The 19,774-nt window shown below is 42.9% G+C and overlaps 1 protein-coding gene across 10 annotated transcripts in view; it reads right to left on the bottom strand.

Moving 5' to 3' along the window:
• Positions 1-19,774, bottom strand: part of MPP7 (membrane palmitoylated protein 7) — a 280,676-nt gene that overhangs the window by 155,818 nt on the left and 105,084 nt on the right. For 9 of the 10 annotated variants that reach the window (XM_032618449.1, XM_032618459.1, XM_032618434.1 and 6 more), the window contains one exon: positions 10,958-11,076. The exons of the other annotated variant lie outside the window; for it this stretch is intronic. In XM_032618449.1, the coding sequence (XP_032474340.1) occupies positions 10,958-11,076 (119 nt within the window). Of the gene's footprint in view, positions 1-10,957; positions 11,077-19,774 lie in introns of those variants that run through there. 10 annotated transcript variants of the gene reach the window in all.

Here is a 19,774-nt window from a genome sequence, read left to right on the forward strand (position 1 = left end):
ACCAGGTGGCCAGGGATCATTTGCAGTGTCGGCTGCCTTGTCCTTTTCCTCCCACCCAAGGCAAATGGTATTGCAGAGGCAAGTAACATAACCTCCCCAACGGGTTTCCTCTCTGAACCTAACATCCCCTCTCCCCTCCAAAACAGCACAATTTGTTTCTGCAGAGCCCGGGACCAGCGTCTTGTTAAATAGCCTTCAGCCTTGAATCTGATTTACTACTGTGTAAATATCACCTTTCCCCCTATAAGATGCTTTTCGTTGCTTCTAGATTAAAGCAAGGGAGAAACATGGAGTGCCTGCGTGATTATAAAACCACAGCTCAGTGAAATTCTCTCTCTTTATAGCTCGACTGTATCAATTATCCTGGAAACAACTACTTTCCAAGCAAGTCTCATGGTGCTGATGATTAAGAAAACTGGAATTAGTGAGAGATTAAGATCAAGCATTACCTTCCAGCTGCTTTTTCGTTTCCTCAAGTTTCCAGGTGGGAGATATAACATTTTTAAAGTACGCTCTCATTCACAGGTTGCTTTCTGAGCACCTGCTCAAGACTTATTTTCAGACTCAAGATTAAGATTTTCACTTTTAAAATTCTACCTAAATTCACGAGCATAAAAACTTCACAAATTCATATTAATATGGAGATTGAAAATAACCCCCCCCCCCCCGCTGAGTTATCCCTCACACCTTGCGTGCACTTCTCAGCTACTCTGCCCACGGTGTCTCACGTTTCATTAAAAACAAAATTGCAAGACATCTTTCAGAAGAGAAATTGAAAATTTCCAATTACAAATGTAATTTGGTAAGGAGCTATTATCCAAAATACATAAAGAACTCTTACACATCAGTAATCAAATGACAGCCAAATAAAAAAGAGGGCAAAGGGAGATTTCTGGTTTCAGCTCAGACATGTAAGGAGAATGGAAGTTGCAGGACACAGTGCCACTCTGAAATCAGGACAGACAGGAATGCAGAGAGTCGTGGCTGAAACCAGCTTAGCAGGGGCAGATGTTACTGGGGCCAGAAACTTGTAGGGACCCTTAACTGGTGATACTGACAAACTGATGGTGGGCAAATGTGACTAGTCCGAGGGTTAAAAACTCCTGGGGACCCAGTCTTGGAGGAGACCCTTGCACTTCCCTCTGGGAGCCCAACCAAGTTCTCATGGTGACAGGAGAAAACTCCCCTATTATTTCAAGCAGGGGAAGGAGAAAGATAATCATTTTGAAATACAAAGGCCAAGAGCTTTCTCCATAACAAAGTCCTCCCCTCTAATGGAGGGGCTTTATTTACCAGAGCTTTATCTGACCTGGGGACAGGGCAGTAGGATAACTCTAGCCCCCTCTGGCCTTCCTGTCTCAAATAAGGGGAGAAAGGAAAGAGGGAAAAAAAAAAGAGGCTAAGAAATGTTTCTGAAGGCCCTCAGAGCCCAGAAGCTGACATTTAATCAGAAGATTATATAACAATTCCTCTCCCCTACAACTCACCACCATCAACAGGGCTCCAGTAAAGTAACAGTGGATTGTAACTGAGAGAGCCGTAAGACACAGACGCCAAGAGAGTTCTTAAGGAAAGACAAAGGGGACAGGGGAGGGGAGACACTGAGACCTACAGCCAACATTGAACACAGCCAGGTCAACATAAAAACTCACATAAAAAGCCTAATTACCTCAGTACCTATTACCCAATACATCATGTCCAACTTTCAACAGAAAATCACAAAGCACGATAAAAGGCAAGAAAAACACGGTCTGAAGAGATAAAGCAAGCACCAGAACCAGACTCAACGCTGACACAGACTTTGGAACTCTGCGACAGAGAACTGAAAATACGCGTGATAAACAGGCTAACGGCTCTAATGGGAAAAGTGGACAACGTGCAAGAAAACATGGAAAACGTAAGCGGAGAGATGGAAACTCTAAGGGAGCATCAGAGTGAAATGCTAGAAACGAAGAACACCATAACAGAAATGAAGAATGCTTTTGATGTGCTCATCAGTAGACTGGACATGGCCAAGGAAAGACTCAGTAAGACTGCAAATATGTTAATGGAGATTCCCCAGACTGAAACACAAAGAGAAATAGGATGAAAATCTTAAAAAGGAACAGAATACCCAAGAACTACAGGACAATTACAAAAGGTGTTACATACACATAATGGGAACACCAGAAGGAGAACAGAAAGAGAAAGAAGAAATATTCAAAGTAATAATGGCTGAAAATTCTCCAAAATTAATGACAAAACACCAAACCACAGGCCCAGGAAGCTCAGAATACATCCAACAGAATAAATCCCCAGTAATCTACACTTTGGTACACCATACTCAAACTGCAAGATCCAAAAATGAAGAGAAAAACCTTGAAAGAAGTTCAAGTGAAAAAAACACCTTACCTATATAAGACAAAGACAAGAATTACATCAGACACTTCATCAGAAACTATGCAAGCAAGAAGAAACTGGAGTAAAATATTTAAAGTGTTGAAAGGAAAAAACACCACCCTAGAATTCTGTATCCAGTGAAGCTGTACTTACAAAGTAAAGGAGAAATAAACAAACGAACTTAAATTTAAGAAATCTGCTGTCAGTAGACCTGCCTTGCAGCAAGTGTTAAAAGGAGTTCTTCAAGAGACAAGGAAAGTGATGTAGGTCAGGCACTCGGAAATACATTAAGAAGAGAAGAGCATCAGAGTAGGAGTAAATAAAGGTAAAACAAAACTTCTATTTTTATTATTCTTAAATGATCTGATAATTGTTTGTTCAAAGAGCAGCAAGGTGTTGGGTGACTACAGTATATGGATAAGTGAAATGAGTGACAGCAATGTTATAAAGGATGGGAAGAAAGGAATTAAGAATATTCTTTATAAGGTACCTGCAACTACCTGTGAAATGGTACAGTGTTACTTGAAAGCAGACCTACATTAGTTATAATGCATGCAGCAAACTCTAGGGCAAGCACTAAGAAATCTTTGATATGTTAAGAAAGAATAAATGGAATCATATAAGGTGTTCTACTAAAAGCAGAGAAGGAAGAAAGGGTGATAAAAACGTAAAAAAACGAACAAGTGTTATGAATAGAAATCAGTGGCAAATATAGCAAATATAACTCAGCTACGTCAACAGTCACTTTAAATATGAATGGTCTAAATATACCAGTTAAAAGACAAAGACTGTGAGAGCAGATTAAATAAGGAAGAACCTACTGCCTACAAGAAACCCACCTTAAATATAAAGACACAGATTGATTAAAAGTAAAGGAATGGAGAAAGATAAACCATGCAAAGAAAGCTGGAGTACCTGCATCTATTTCAGACACAGCGAGAGCAGAACAGGGAATATTATAAGGGATAAAGGAGGGAATTACATAATGAAAACGGGGTTATTTCTCTGAGAAAACATAACAATCCTTAACGTGTATGCACCTAACAAGACAGTGTCAAAATACATGAGGCAAAACTGTAAAACTGCAAGGAGAGGACTCCCCTGGGGGCACAGTGGTTAAGAATCCACCTCCCAATGCAGGGGACATGGGGTCAAGCCCTGGTCCGGGAAGATCCCACATGCCATGGAGCAACTAAGCCTGTGTGCCACAACTACTGAGCCTGCGCTCTGGAGCCCGCAAGCCACAACTACTGAGCCCGTGAACCACAATTACTGAAGCCCGTGTACCTAGAGCCCGTGCTCTGCAACAAGAGAAGCCACTGCAATGAGAAGCCCACGCACCCAACGAAGAGTAGCCCCCTCTCGTAGCAACTAGAGCAAGCCCACCATCAGAAACAAAGATCCAACGCAGCCCAAAATAAATAAATAAATTTATTTTTTAAAAATTGCAAGGAGAAATGAACAAAGCCACTATTATACTCAGAAACTTCAACACTCTTCTATCAGTAGTTGACAGATCCAGCAGGCTGGAAGTCAGTAAGGATATGGCTGAACCAAACAGCATCATCAAGCAACTGAATCTAACACTTCATCTAACGACAGCAGTATACACATTCTTCTCAAGCTCACACAGACCAAGACCGACCACATTCCGAGCCATAACACACCTTAGCAAATTTAAAAGAACGGAAACCATACAGCATATGCTCTCTGATGGAGTTAAAACAGGAATCAACAGAAAGACAGCAGTAAAATCTCCACGTATTTGGGAATTCACCAACAATTCTAAATAACACACGGGTCAATGAAGAAGTCTCAAGACAGATACATTTTTTAAATACTTTGCAATAAATGAAAATACAACTTATCAAAATCTGTGGGATGCTGCAAAAGTAGTGGTTAGAGGGAAAGTATAGCTTTGAAGGTAAGAAAGAACTAAAATCAGTAACTTAAGTGTCTACCTCAGGAAACTGAGAAAAAAAGAGCAAGGAGGAAAAAAAAAGAATAAAATACAAGCAAAAAGCAATAGAACTGAAACAAGAAACAGGAAAACTCAATGAAACCAAAAGCTGGTTCTTTGAAAAGATTAACTAATAAACCTACAGCCAGGCTATCCAAGAAAACAAATGAGAGGAACACAAGTTACTACTAATAGCAGAGATGAAAGAGTCACCAGCATTATGCATCCCATGGATGTTAAAAAGATAACAGAAGATTATAAATAAGTCTACGCCCTCAAATTTGATAACTTACATGATTCCACCAATTCCCTCAAAGATACAAGTGACAAAAACTCTCACACAAAGATAAATAGGTGATCTAAGTAGGCTTATATCTATTAAAGAAATTGAATCAATAATTAATAACCTTCCCAAACAGGAAGCACTAGGCCCAGATGGTTTCACTGGTGAATTTAAGGGAAAAATCATCCCAATCCTCTACAAGGTCTTCCAGAAAAAATAAAAGCAGACAGTGCACTTCCTAACTATATACCTAACCATATACCAAGCATTGCTCTACTACCGACACCCGATAAAGACATTACAAGAAAGGAAAACTACAGACTAGAATCTCTTATGAACAGAGACGTAAAAATCCTCAACAAAACATTAGCAAATCAAATCCAACAATGTATAACATGAATTATATACCAAAACCAAGGGGGATTTTTCCCAGGAATGCAAAGGCTGGTTCAATATTCAGAATGTAATAATGTAATCCACCACATCAACAGGGTAAAAAAAGTCATATGATCGTATCAAGAGATGCAAAAAATCATTAAAAAAAAATCCAACATCCACTTATGATAAAAACTCTCAACAAACTAGGAATAGAGAGGACTTCCTCAACTTGATAAAGAATATGTATAAAAATACCTACAGCGAACATCATACTTAATGGTGAAAAACTAGATTCTTTCCCCCTAAGATCAATAACAAGGCAAGGAAGTCCCCTCCCTCTCACCATTCATACTCAATACTTTACTGAAATTCCTAACTAATGCTGTAAGAAAAGGAAACAAAAGGTATACAGATTAGGAAGGAAGAAGTAAAACTGCCTTCGTTCATAGATGACGTGATTATCTATGTATTAACAGAAAATGCCAAAGAATCAACAAAAAGAACTCTGAAACCTACTAAGTGACTACAGCAAGGATTCAGGATACAAATTTAATATACAAAAATCAATTACTTTTCTATACACCAGCAATAAACAACTGGAATTTGAAATTAAATTAGTATCCAAAAATTAGGTATAAATCTAACAAAATATGTACAGAATATAAATAAGTACAGAAACTCTGATGAAAGAAACCAAAGATGATCTCAATAAATGAGAGATATTCCATGCTCATGGGCCAGAATACATAATATTAAGATGTCAATTATTCCCAGTTTGATCTATATATTCAACATAATCCCAATCAAAATTCAAGCAAGTTATTTTGTTGCTATGACAAACTGATCCTAAAGTTTATATGAGTAGGTGAAAGACCCAGAATACCTGAAACAATACTGAGAAGAGTGAGAGGATGGACACTACCCAACCTCAAGACTTACCATAAAGCTATAGTAATCAAGCTTCCCTGGCGGCACAGTGGTTAAGAATCCGCCTGCCAATGCAGGGGACACGGGTTCAAGCCCTAACCCTAGTCCGGGAAGATCCCACATGCCGTGGAGCAACTAAGTCCGTGCGCCACAACTACTGAGCCTGCGCTCTGGAGCCCACGAGCCACAACTATTGAAGCCCATGCGCCTACAGTCCGTGCTCGGCAACAAGAGAAGCCACCGCAAGGAGAAGCCCGCGCACCACAACGAAGAGTAGCCCCCACTCGCCACAACTAGAGAAAGCCCACACGCAGCAACGAAGACCCAACACAGCCAAAAAAAATTTTTAAAAAGAAAATAAAAGCTACAGTAATCAAGAAGGTAGTACTGGTGAAAAAACAGACAAATAGATCAGTGGAACACAACAGAGAGCCCAGAAATAGACCCACACAATAAAAATCAACTGATCTTTCACAGAGGAGAAAAGGCAATTCAATGGAGGCAGAATGGTCTTTTCAACAACGGATGCTAGAAAAATCGGATATTCAATATGCAAAAAGTTGAACGTAGACATAGAAGTTACACCTTTCACAAAAATTAACTCAAAATCAATCACAGAGCTAAATGTAAAAACTGTAGAGGATAACAGAGGAGAAAATCTAGGTGACCCTGGGTATGGCAATGAGTTTCTGATACATCTCCAAAAGCATGATCCACGAAAGAAAACTTAAGATGAACTTTATTAAAATTAAAAACTTCTGCTCTGTGAAGACACCATTATGAAAATGAAGGCAAGGCACATACTGGGAGAAAATATTTGCAAAACACATATCTGATAAAAGACTTGTATCCAAGAAAGACAAAGAAATGATAAAACTCGACAATAAGGGGGAAACAGCTCATTTAAAACATAGACAAAAGATCCGAACAGACACTCCAACAAAGAAGATACACAGATGGCGAATAAGCAAAGAAAAGATGCTCCACATCACGACGTAAGAGAGCTGCAACCTGAAACAGTCACGAGACACCATTACACACTTATCAGAACGGCTAACGTCCACAAAACTGACACCACCAGGTGCTGACAAGGATGCAGAACAACAGGAACCCTCAGGCACTGCGGGTGGGAACGCAGGGTAGTACAGCCGCTTTGAAAGGCAGACTGGCAGTCTCTGAGAAAGCCACAGTCTTACCATGTGACCCAGGAATCCTGCTGCTCGGCATTCACCCAAATGACCAGAAGACTTAACGCCCACACAGAAACCTGCACACAAATGGTTAGCGAAGTTTTATTCATAACTGCCCAAGGCTAGAAGCAAACTGACTCGGGTGAGGAGAGAACCTGCAGCCCAGGGGAGCTGGCAGCCTCCATCCTGAAGACGCGAGCTTCACACCTGCCTCCTGGTGTTTGTACAATAGTTATTTCTTCTGCCTGACCTCCCCCTCCTCCCGCATAAATCCTTACCTGAGCAACTCGGATTCAACATGCAGGTTTTAGCTTAAACTACCGAATCCTCCTTGAGCACCTCTCAGAGGCCAGTATCTGAGGGAGACACCTCGCGTGTCCCGTAACAGCTGTAAACACGGGCGGCCCCGGAATGCTGCAACTGCCCATCGCTGCATCTACAAGCCCTCTGGGGGGCTGGAGGCACCAGAAAACAAGGGGCTGCACCCGCTCTGCCGGAAAGCTTAGCCCTGGGGACCTACACGGTGTCTGGCACATAGTAACACGTCAACAAAGACAGCGCCAACAAAGCAATCAATCATCGGAAATTAAAACTACGTAACGCAATGTGATAAGGGTCTAGCGAGTTTTATCCTTACTCCTGTAAGACTGAAATCACAGAAATACACACAGTAACTCAATCACATCAGGAAATTTTTCTTGAAAATAATCTGTTTGTGTTTTGTTGAAATACTTCCGAATCCCAAAAGGATAAAATTCAGATTGCTACCTTTTTTTTCTCCTGTCCCCATACATGTATGCAACCATTTGAAAGGGGAGAAAAAGCATACACAGCTATTTAAAAGGTACTAAAAGTTTGATATTCTTATCCTAGAAATCCAACACAATTGTGAAATAAGAACAAAAATTTCTTGAAGAAACAAAACTACCAGGCTTCTTTACAATAAATATAATACGGTTATGGAAGTCTTTAAGCCACATCTTGTTCTAAAGTGAACTTAAACCAGATTATAAAAATACATACAACGCCACTGAATAAAATAAAATTTAAGGTAAGTAAAGGAATCTCAGTAGGAAAAAACACAAGGACGGGAGATAAATTTAGAAACGAGGTTCAGACACGAACTACACGCTTCATGGTTCTGTATATTTGCAAAACGTGGGTCCAAGATGTGGCTCTACACTGACTGATGATCTACCAACTTCACTGGGTCCTGTGAAAATGGACACCCTTGTCTCGCCTCACATTATGTATGGTATCTCCTAGGTCTTCTACCAGTACCATCTTTCTTCTGACGTCACCCTCAGCCTAAGCCTTTTTCGGGATCTCGTGCTCAGAGTTTTCATTATTCAACTTTTCTATTTAGAAGTTTTTCTTTAAAAAAAGAAATCCGCAGGTAACACAGTCTAGGATCATCATAGCTCTTTTCCAGCGACAAGCTCACAACCTCCGGTACTCCCCCAGAGTGGAGCTCAAAATCCTACGGTGGCATGTGCCATACCTGCCACAGACCCTGACACCAAACCTACCTCTTCTTAAGTATATTTTACATCAGACCAGCAAGTTGCCTGCATTCAAAACTGTGTGGTGATTTAACAACCACTTTCTTTTTTACCTAAAAGAAGATGAGAACTGTGAAAATTTGGGGCTAGAATAAAATCAGGTTTCACATTCACCCAGTTCTAACCCACATACCAACAGCGCCAACTGCAGGCAAAAGAGCGTAACATCAGAGCACGTTACGATTCGGTCTAAAAACAACTCTTTTCAAACAAATTCCTTTTGCTCTGCTGAGATTTACGTCCAGAAGCCGAAGCCTTCTCTCCTCCACCCTTCAGTAGAGGCACTTGGAAGCCAGCTAAGCAGGCTGTCCCGGCTGTTTAAACTGCTGCCCCACGAGACCTACCTCCTGCAGGGCATCCTAGGCTTTCCTACTTGAAAACTAACATAATGGGTCAGTCAGAGGACACCCTGGAGTCCCCAGTGGGGAGCGGGGAGTGGTTAAGAAAGGGAGGACGTACTAGAGTTACACACTAAAGCTGATTTTAAAAATACACTTTACGGCAACTACTGAAAAAACGTTTGGGACAGTACACATGCTGTTATGCTATTTAAAATACTAGCAATATCAATTCATTTGCTGCATTGTTTTTATAAACCAGATATCAATAACAGTTTGCTTCCTAGCCACTTAATTACGGACACATACTTGGAATAACAACCTATGCTGAAAACTCAACAACTAGTGTAACGAAAAAATTCTTTACACGTTAGTCTTATTCTATTAATAAAAATAACAACCATCTCTGTCAATTCTTTTTGGTCCTTCACATGCTATGATAATTCATTTTTTTCTTAATAATTATATTTGCCTAACCTATATAACTACAAAAAGAACTAAGACCTTCGCTATCTTATTTGAAACTCACAAACAACCTCGTCGATAGGTATTATAATTTCCATTTTATAGGCAAGGAAACTCAGATAGTAGTCACATTATAAATAAATACAAACACACACACATCCACTGTTTGGCGGGCATGTTTGTTTACTGATTAAGGAGTAATGATGCCATGTGAAATGTGTTTTATTCCTTCTCTCAAGAGATCAAATCAATCTAATCAAATCCATAACTATCCAACTTCCAAACGTTTAATACAGGAATATTTTCATGACTGCCTCAGTAAGTGATAAACTTCATCAGTTATAAGCCCAAAACCATTTCTAACACATCCCAAGAGAGCAACTAAAAGACCTAAAATTATTCAGAATACAAAGGTATCCTGGAAAAACTAAATAAACCAATAAAGCACTCTTTAAATGTATTGCTAGGAGAGTGCCACACATCAAGACGCTGACTTCTTGAGGACTGCCACTGCCTGAAGCCCACGAACTGCAGCAAATCTGACAAGAGAAAAACGCAGTAAGAACTGTCCTGTCCTGTGGAGCAACCGTCCCTCAGAAGTTACTCACTTCCAAATACTATACATCGGTCAAAAAGCCTCTCATCACAACAGACAACCATAACAGGTCGAGCTGAATGGAGGACGGGCTCAGATACTGTTGAGGCATACGTGTCCAGCTCGTCCAGACTCGAGTAAGACTCTAAATTTCTTTCAGCTTAGGTTAAAAGAGAGAAAATGCAACTCATATTTCCAGAAGCAAGAGTGGCATATTTTCCAGTAAGTTCCTTGTTCTCGTCTTACTATTTTAAGAGTTCTGATCACTCCCAGCATTGCTGTGTGACAAGATCTGGTTTCTGGTGGCTGATCATTTCCACGGCGTGACGCTTGGCTAAAACGGTCTCCCACACACTGTTTTTTATTCCTATTTAGCGTCCCTGTATTTATATACAAAATTCCATTTCAGTGGCACTGTGCCAGGAGAAGAAACAGCTTTGCTAGAATTTCACTTGACTTTATTAGAGGAAATTATTTTAAATTAATGTAGCTGCTGAACAGCTGTCATCCTGAACCTCAGAAAATATATTCCTTCTAATTTTTGCTGCGAACATTTATTTATTTAAGTTGAATTCCAGCTCACGAACGTTGACCATGAGGAGTCTAGCCCTTCCTGCTACTATTTCACATTCCTTTTCTAAACAAGGGCAAGCACAGGCATGCTCCATCAGTATGCACAGCCAGATCACCACCATTAAGTGAAATCATCTATGTATTTTCGGTGGAATCCTTTTAACAACTTCCACGCCCGGCAGTGAAATGGAACAAGGCTGTTTTGTTTTCAGAGGGCAACAGTTTGATCTCTGGTTTACTAGATGGCGCTCAAAATATTTTTGCATATGTTTTTCCGCGAAGAACATCTGACAACAGCATGGTTTACCTTGACTAGCGAATGCAGGCTTTTTTCACCAAACACATCCCAGAGGAAGGTCAGGTCTTCCTGGCTGTCCACATGTGGCCGCAGCTGGGCTGGCAGAGCCGCCAGCAGCTCATACAGACCTATAAAACGGAAATAAAACACAGAGCATCACCGCACAGTGTGGCCTCATTAATTTCGCTTGAGGTGTGTGAAACTGACAGCCGGAGCGTGTCGCTTCTACCGGGTCTGTATTCTGGGCCATCAAGCAAAACTCTTCTCCAAAGAAGGGGAGCTTTCGGATTTTTAAATTCCAAAGACGGATGTATTAACAGGCCTGTTTTTACCTTGTGCGGTGGTCATTTTACAGTCCTCCAAGTTTACATAACCCGAGACAGAAAATGTGTACAAGCTTTCAAAGAAAAAAAGAAGAAAATGCATACATTCCTTTCCTTAATCGTTATTACATTTCCCTCAATGTTAGCCAAAAAGTGAAGTGAGTCATGAATAGGAAAAACTTCTTTAGAAGAGAAAATTGATAGTATGGTCCATTAAAATGGTTTTGTGGTTTCCAAAGAGTTCCTAATAATATATAGCTTCAAAAACATTTGCGTTACTGAACGTCCAAAAGCAAGTTCCCAAAAGTAAGCCAGAATAAACCATACTTGGTGTGGCATTATTTGTAGCCACGCTTTTTTTTTTTTTTTTTTTAAACAATGACAACAACAAACTGCGTAGCACTTAGGCTAAATGAGACTCTAATTTGGAGGTATGTGAACCCCTGGAAAGAGTCAAGGCAACAGATGCAGGTTGCGTGTGCTCTCACTGGAAGCTCCCTGCGAGCAGACAGTAGCGCAGTGTCCCGGGAGCAGCCTGCACCGACCATCCGTCTCGTCCCCGGGACGGCAGACTCCTGTCCAAGAAATGTTGCAGCAGTGCTTGCCCGGGACTCTTCAGGGAGGTGACCTGGCAGAAGTCAGCATCAACTCAGAGCTCATGTTTCATTTTCCAGCAGGATTCCATGAGGTAAAAAGGACAAAATTCTTTTTATTTCTGTCTGCTGTCTACAAAAACACCGAGACCTCCTGGGGTCTACAACACATGGGACTCTTTCTGTTTCTGGTCTGAATAAGAGCTGCTGTTCATTAGAAAGACAGCTTTACAAGATATTTAACCAGCGAAAACGCATAAATTAGGGACTTCTGATCAGCACGTCTGCTATCTTTCCAAAGCCTTACAATATTCTGATAACCAGTGACGATTCACAACCACATGCATGGGTACCACTTTGGAAGTCAGATACGAAACTTGAGAGATCTGACCAAACTGAAACATTCCTTGGGCTGTATTTGGCCAAAAAGATCCAAAATACTCCAGACAGGATAAAAGAAAAAAAAAAACCTTCTCTCAACTGCATTCTTAAGTATTCCTGGTGGTTTATATTTATTCTCATAAAAACCTGGCATCCTGCCTAAACTAGCTCTTATTTACAATTCAGCAAAAATATTTTTACGGTAGCTCAACCTAAGTCAATGTATAATGATACAGGTCTCACTTTATACAAATATATACACACACACACAAATGTAATGTAATCACAATCGCCAAGATCAGAGATTCAAAACATGAAATTATGTGAAAAGAACGTAGAATTTCACAATTTTATTACTGATTTCAAGAGTAGTAAAAATGATTACCTATTCCTTAGTAATATCATTAGAGTGGAAAGACACTAACTCAACTGTGATATAATTTATGTGGTACAGTTCATGGGGGATTCAATAAGTTTAAATAAGTTAACACACTTGAACAGTCCCGCACGTGGTAAGTACTCAATGTTTCCTATTGATGGTGAGTGCGATGGTGGGTGCGATGGTGGGAGCGACGGTGAGAGCAATGGTGAGTGCCATGGTGAGAGCGACGGTGAGTGTGATGGCGAGTCATGGTGAGGGTGACGGTGAGCGACGGTGAGAGTGACGGTGAGTGTGACGGTGAGAGCGACGGTGTCATGGTGAGAGTTATGGTGAGTCATGGTGAGAGCGATGGTGACTGCGATAGTGAGAGTGATGGTGAGAGCGACGGTGCGCGTGACAGTGAGAGCGACGGTGAGTGCAATCGTGAGTGCGATGCTGAGAGTGATGGTGAGTCATGGTGAGTCATGGTGAGTGCGATGGTGGCGACGGTGAGAGCGATGGTGAGAGTAATTGTGAATGTAATGGTGAGTGTGACAGTGAGTGTGACGGTGAGTGTGACGGTGAGTGTGACCGTGAGTGCAATAACCATTGGGTTATTGACTTTGACTGTCATTCATCATTAGCATTACTAAAAATGCAGAAGTTCGGATCAAACAGACAGACCTAGATTCAAACCCCAGGTCTATACGCATTTCATATTACTTATCTGAACCTCGTCTCCGTCACGTATTGAAAAAGAAATGGTAATGTACACATGTGGTAGAACTGCACAGAATACACACACACACACACACACACACTCACGAGCACATGTGAAACCGAGGACATCTGAAAAACGTCAACTGATGGCATGGATGACGATCTCCAAGTTGTGACACGCTACTACAGTTATGCAAGATGTTACCACGGGGGGAACGGGTGAAAGTACACAGGATTTCGCTGTACTATGTCTTACAACGTGTGACGCTGTAATTATCTCGAAATAAAGCTGAAACGTACGACAGTTGCTGTAAGAATTCAATGGAACGATTGACAGGGCGGGCACTTGATTAAAATAACGATGTTCTTCTTTCCTTAGTGCGTCTCCTTGCAGCGAACGTCTCAGTGCACTGCTTCCGAGGGAAAACAACAGCTTAGAGACACCTGCCAGCTGGACATGACACCATACTCAGAAATGAAACCACCCGCGTCTTTTCCATATGGGAGTTGTTCACTTTACCACGTACACTTAGCTTCTTGTGGGAATAAGCCATGTTGGGTTTAATTTTCAAATAGTAGTAACTGCTGTTAGTTAAAGCTCAGAAGCCCGAGTTTTCTGTGTTTTTCCAGCTTTATGCAATCCTCATTCGTATGGTCCTCGAGTGGCAATAACACTTGCTTCTCTTCACCTCCCACATCTGGTGCCAGAGAACAAGACCAGAAGAGACAGGACAATGCCAATCAGAAATTTAAAAGACGGTTAAAAGAGCTCCTAGGCCAGGGCTGTATGTAGTGTCAACGCAGGCAACGAGAAAACCATCACTTCCACTCAAATCAGCAATCCAGGCCCCAGAAAGCACCTCGGTCCACGTCTAAAACTGGGTCTGTGATTCTACGTGTGCTTTAAAGTATTCCTATATCCAGTTCCTAGAGTCCCAATCATGAAGAATACTAGGAAATCCAAATAGTCGTGGTCCTTGAGATTCGGAGGGAAGTAAAGAGAGCTGAGACAGCTCGGCACGTCTCTAAAAATGTTACCTAAATCCACTTGTTCCCTGCGCCATGAAACTTATCCTGTGCTCCTCTGTGGTCACCCCAGTTCATTCTAATAAACGTCTATGGCACCTGTGAACGCAGCGCATCCCTAGCTCTGAAGGTCTAGGACAAATCGGACGTGATTCCTGTCTGCAGGCGTCTACAGCATAGATGACACCACAGGCTATTAGCAAAGTGAGTGCAGGACAGGGTCAGGCTGTGGAGGCAAGGGAAGGGGCCGGTCCCTCCAGGGGAGGGGACAACCTCAGGACACCCTTCAGCAGGAACAACGCCGAGTCAGGGCTACGAGGGCTGCAGGCCCAAGAATCAATGTGCGTGAAGCTCTCAGAGTTGGAGCCCTGGGGACAGCACTAAGCGTAGAATATACCACCCTCTCCCCGGGGATCTTACAGTCCTGGGTGACACAGAATGCATCTCATACATGAGCAAACATCAAGCAATCCCATTTGCCCAGGTAAACAGCCAAAACGTTTTCTCTTCCAAGTAAAGTAAACAGATGTTTAGGCAGCTGATGAAATAAATGATTAATTTTCAGGGATGCTGATAAGATGCTCATGACTGTCTCTAATATTTAAATTGTAATTTAGTTAGAAACATACACTTTGAATTATCTATTAAGTAAAATACATTAACTCAGATATTTAGTTTTTGCCCCATTTGCACATTTCACGCAACCATTTTATTTAAATTCTTCAGAGTGAAGTTCTTCCTCATCGTGAGATCATTTTCGCTTCTAGGTCAGTTGAGATACAGCACTGTTTTGAATATGGGAGATGCCTTCGCTGAGAATCTGGGTAAAGCCGATTGGTTTTTCATTTGTTCTGTGGCTCTACATTTTTGATCAACAAAACCCCTTACCTACTCTTTAAAGTTCTATCAACTGCAAATGTGAGGTTTTTAACCCCTCTCCAAGGAATAACTAAATCTGGTTTAAACCAGATTGTCTCCTTTTTTAAAAACAATTCTGCCAAGGGAGCTCTCAATAATCCCCAAAATTATGAATTTCGGTTATATGTGAGTAATTTTGGCTTCTCCATTCAACACACATTTTTGTGCACGTGAATACACAGAGAACGCTCTAAGAGATTTTGTAGGACCTGAATACACGCCAGCTCTCTCTTCTCCACGAGATCATTTTACAGAGGGAAAAAAAACTCACCTTCTATTTGGGCACATACGCTAATAAGACACTGTCAAGGATGCCTGTGGATTTCACTAAACTTATTTCATAAAAGTGTTCCAACAGAAAAAAGCAGTATTTTTAAATTAGTGTATTTTATATACTGAGAGAAAAGAAATCAATAAGAGCAAAACTTAAATAGGTCGAGGGTGACTCAATTAATATGTGCAATCATTATTCTAGCAATTTTAAGAAGAGAGCAATCAATGAAGGTCAAAGAAGCCTCTAATGGAGCTGGCAAGATACGGGCTGGGATCTGAAGCGGGGAACACGGGGCCCAGAAGCGTGATTCTAAATTGAGGGCTAATGAAGGCATTCACAGTAATAGGAGCCAATCGCAGAGAGATGCAAAGATGCTTCGAAGATCTCTGAGTTGGTTCCCGAAGCCTACTGTCTAGGAACGAAGTACTGTAGTCTCTTCTCTTTCCAGAGGAAGGTTAGATGGCAAATGCTGGCTGTCTGACGTCACGAAGAATAATACCCTAAGGAGAATGCTTTCCGTACAGTATAAACCGCCCACTGTGTGAGCCAGTTCATTGAGCCAGCACACGTGTGGACCACAATCTTAATTTAATCACTTACGTACTTGATTGGAGCTCCATGTGCTACAGCTGGCTTCTCTGCAGCCTTGCTGCACTGAAGGGTAAAATACTCGTCATTTTCCTTAAAGAAAAAAGAACTACAGTCGTCCCTTGGCATCCGTGGCTCACTGGCCCCAGGACCCGCCTAGGATCCCCAAATCCACGGAAGCTCACGTCCCACAGCCATCCTCCGTATCTGTGGTTCCACAACAGCAGATTCAACCAAACGCTGACCACGCAGTACTGTGTTTACTGAAACCATGTGCATAGTAGTGGACCTGGGCAGTTCAAACCCATGCTGTTGGAGGGCCAAGTGTAAGTGCTTTTTCTCCCTCGACAAAACCTATGGTCAGAGTATGTTCTTGATGCCTTCTGAGGCAACACAAGTGCCAGAGGGTCAGCAGTAGTATTTTACATACAGATATAAATACTTAATACTTTGGTGCTTCAGCAACTTCAAGTAAGTTGTCCTGCAATTTTTTTTTTTTTTTTTGCAATATCTAGATAAGAGTAGTACTTGTAAAGCTACAGTCACACTTCCTATCAGGAGCTTGTATGTGAGTAACAGGCAGGTGATTTGATCAAGGACTGTGGAAGGCAGGTAACACTGACCCAACCGTGTGGAATAAACAATTCACCCGAAGTCATAGTACACTGAGCAGAAGATAAATGTCATCACCTCGCATTAAAATTTCATGACTTTATAAGATCACCAATTTACTTAAATATATGATAGCAATTTTAACTGCGGGTAAAGCTTCCTATCATTATAGTCAGACCCCTAGCGATTTTCACCCTGCCTCATAAAACTAGCTATTGGGGCTTCCCTGGTGGCGCAGTGGTTGGGAGTCCACCTGCCGATGCAGGGGACGCGGGTTCGCGCCCCGGTCCGGGAGGATCCCACATGCCGCGGAGCGGCTGGGCCCGTGAGCCACGGCCGCTAAGCCTGCGCGTCCGGAGCCTGTGCTCCGCAACGGGAGAGGCCGCAGCGGTGAGAGGCCTGCGTACCGCAAAAAAAAAAAAAAAAAAAAAAAAAAAAAACAACTAGCTATTGAATATTAAAAATTGCGTTTATTTCTTTTGTCCCCCCTTCCTTAATCTATCCTTCCTACCACCAACTCCTAAAGCTTCCTAAAATAATACTTAGTAAAAATTATTACCAGTAGCAATTCCTAGTAGTGTTCACCATACCTAATACTATGGTATAAGCTACGGTAAAGTGTTTTACAGGTTACCTCGCTCCGTGCTCTCTATAAGCAGGTCCTATTACTGTCTCCATTTTACAGGAGGAAGTACCTTTAGCCTAGGAAGTGGCATAGTCAGGACTTAAACTCAACTCTGGCCCATGTCTCCCATATAACCCCATCATTTAAATCTTCTACTCAAAAACCGCCAAGAGCTCCCTGGAGAAAAGTTAAATTTCCAACTGGACACCCAAATTACAGATGGATCAAATATTTCAAATATAAACTAGAGGACAATCTCAGAGAATATTTTTATCATCTGAAGTGCTTTTCTCTGCACACAAAGAACCTAGAAATCACAAAAAGCAATGATTGACAGACTTGGTGACAAAATTTTCACGCATCAAAAAAACCGAAGAAGTTTGCAGAGAAACTGCTAAAAATTATTTGCAGCAAGCAAGTGATTGACATTAAGCATAATAAAAGATCAGTAAACCAAGAGGAAAATGGGCAACGGCACACAAACAGGCATACGGTGGTGGAAGGAACAGGTGACCTCCCCCAAAATCAATACATAAAGCACTGTTCAATCTAAGAAATAACATAAAATGATTCTTCAGAGCCAGAGCATATCACTTTTCTTTCATCAATTTAGGAGATAATTAAGTTTGCAAATACCCAGTCTTAGGAAGGGCCTGAGAACAGGCACCCAGCAGCCATTTGGCGGGATACACGCTCGTTCATTCAGTCAGCATCCACTGACCACTGTAAGTTCTCTGGGCCACATGCTGTCCAAGGTGTTCAGCTAGATCAGTGAACCCACAAGGATCCCGATGTCGTGGAGGTAACACTCCATGGGGAAGACAAGTAATAAACATAAGTCAGGAAATTACACAGTGTGTATCAGACACTGATAGAAAAAGAGAAAACCAGCAGTGTAAGGCAGACCCGGTGCTGGACCGCCGGCACAGGCCATGACAGGTGGGGTGGCCAGGGAACCCAGAGCCAGGAGGACGGCGAGGGAGCTAACGGGCACGCGAGGGACAAGCAATCCAGGTAGGGGGGTCAGACAGCACAGAAAGCCCACCTCTAGGTCCGGGGTGCCCGCAGCGTCTGAGGAGGGCAAGGCACCCAGGCTGACTGGGGCACAGGGAGGGAGAGATGGTCCAAGGGGACAAACGAGGACCAGGTCACATTGGCTCTTGTAGGACAAATACTGCAAAGAACTTAACTTTTATTTTATAGGGACAGAGCCACTGCCGGGTTTTTGAGTAAAACAACTGGAGTTACATCTTAAAAGCACTGCTCTGGCTGCTGCATTGAGAAGAGGGGGCAGGGGGGCAAGAGCAGAGGCGGAGAACAAGTCAGAGGGTCAGGCAGTGACCCGGGCGACGGAGGACGGCGGCCTGCACCCAGCAGCAGCGGGCGGGAGCTGTGAGGAGCGTTCAAGTTCTGGAGAGATTCTGAAGGAAAAGCCAATTGTGAATTTCTGTCGGAGTGAATGAGGGGTATGAGGAGAAGAGAAGAAACAAGAATGGCCGCAAAACTGAAGCTGCCGTCAAGGGAGACGGGGACGTTCGGTTTGGGGCCCGGTGAGCTGAAGACGCGGACGGGATGACCAGGTGGAGATGAAGTGGGCAGCTGGATGGAGGAGAGCCGGGAGCTCCGCAGGGAGGCTGAGCTGAAGACGTGCACTTAGGTGCCCTGGGCACGAGCCTGGGAGACCCGGGGACACGAGTGTGCACAAAGAAGGAGAGGCCGAGGACCGAGCCCCGGGGTCTCCACAGTGACCAGATGCGTAGGAGCACGGGGGCCTGCCGTCCCGGAGGCCTGGTGTGGCGGGGAAGGGTGACGGCCAGGGCGTGAGAGGCCACCGTCAGGGAGGTACACCAAGGCCCGAGAACCGCCCGTCGGATCCAGCCGCGTGGAGGTTGCCGACTCTGGCAGCGTGACGGGCGATGACCGCAGAGCATTAACGATATCGAGTGACACGTTGGAAAGAGCAAATATTGACGACTCTTAGCAGGAGGGTCGGTACAAAACAGAATCAATGTCTGTCAGGTGCCAGGGAAGGGAGGGGTAAAGAAGTTGCTTTAAGATGAGAAACACAGCCCGTGTGTGCGCTAAGGGCATCGATCGGCGCCCCCCACCTTGAGGAGGTGAGATGGAACAGGGTCAGGCACATGTGGAGGCACGGCTGCGACGGCTGCACGCACGGGTCGTCCGTGGCTCCAAGGAGGACGGCAGAGAAGGGGGCACGTGGCAGAGGGACCGGGAGGACCCTCCCACCATCACAGCGGTGTTTGCACTATAAACTATGAAACCCGTGGGGAGTGACGGCAGGGAATCAAGTGTCTGCGTCCGAAAGAAAAGGTTGGAAAGAGTCACCTGGGAGAATGGAAAAATGAACAAAGCGGGCAGATCATAAGTTGGCATCGTACTGGCAA

Source organism: Phocoena sinus, chromosome 2, assembly GCF_008692025.1.
Source record: "Phocoena sinus isolate mPhoSin1 chromosome 2, mPhoSin1.pri, whole genome shotgun sequence".
NCBI lineage: Eukaryota > Metazoa > Chordata > Mammalia > Artiodactyla > Phocoenidae > Phocoena > Phocoena sinus.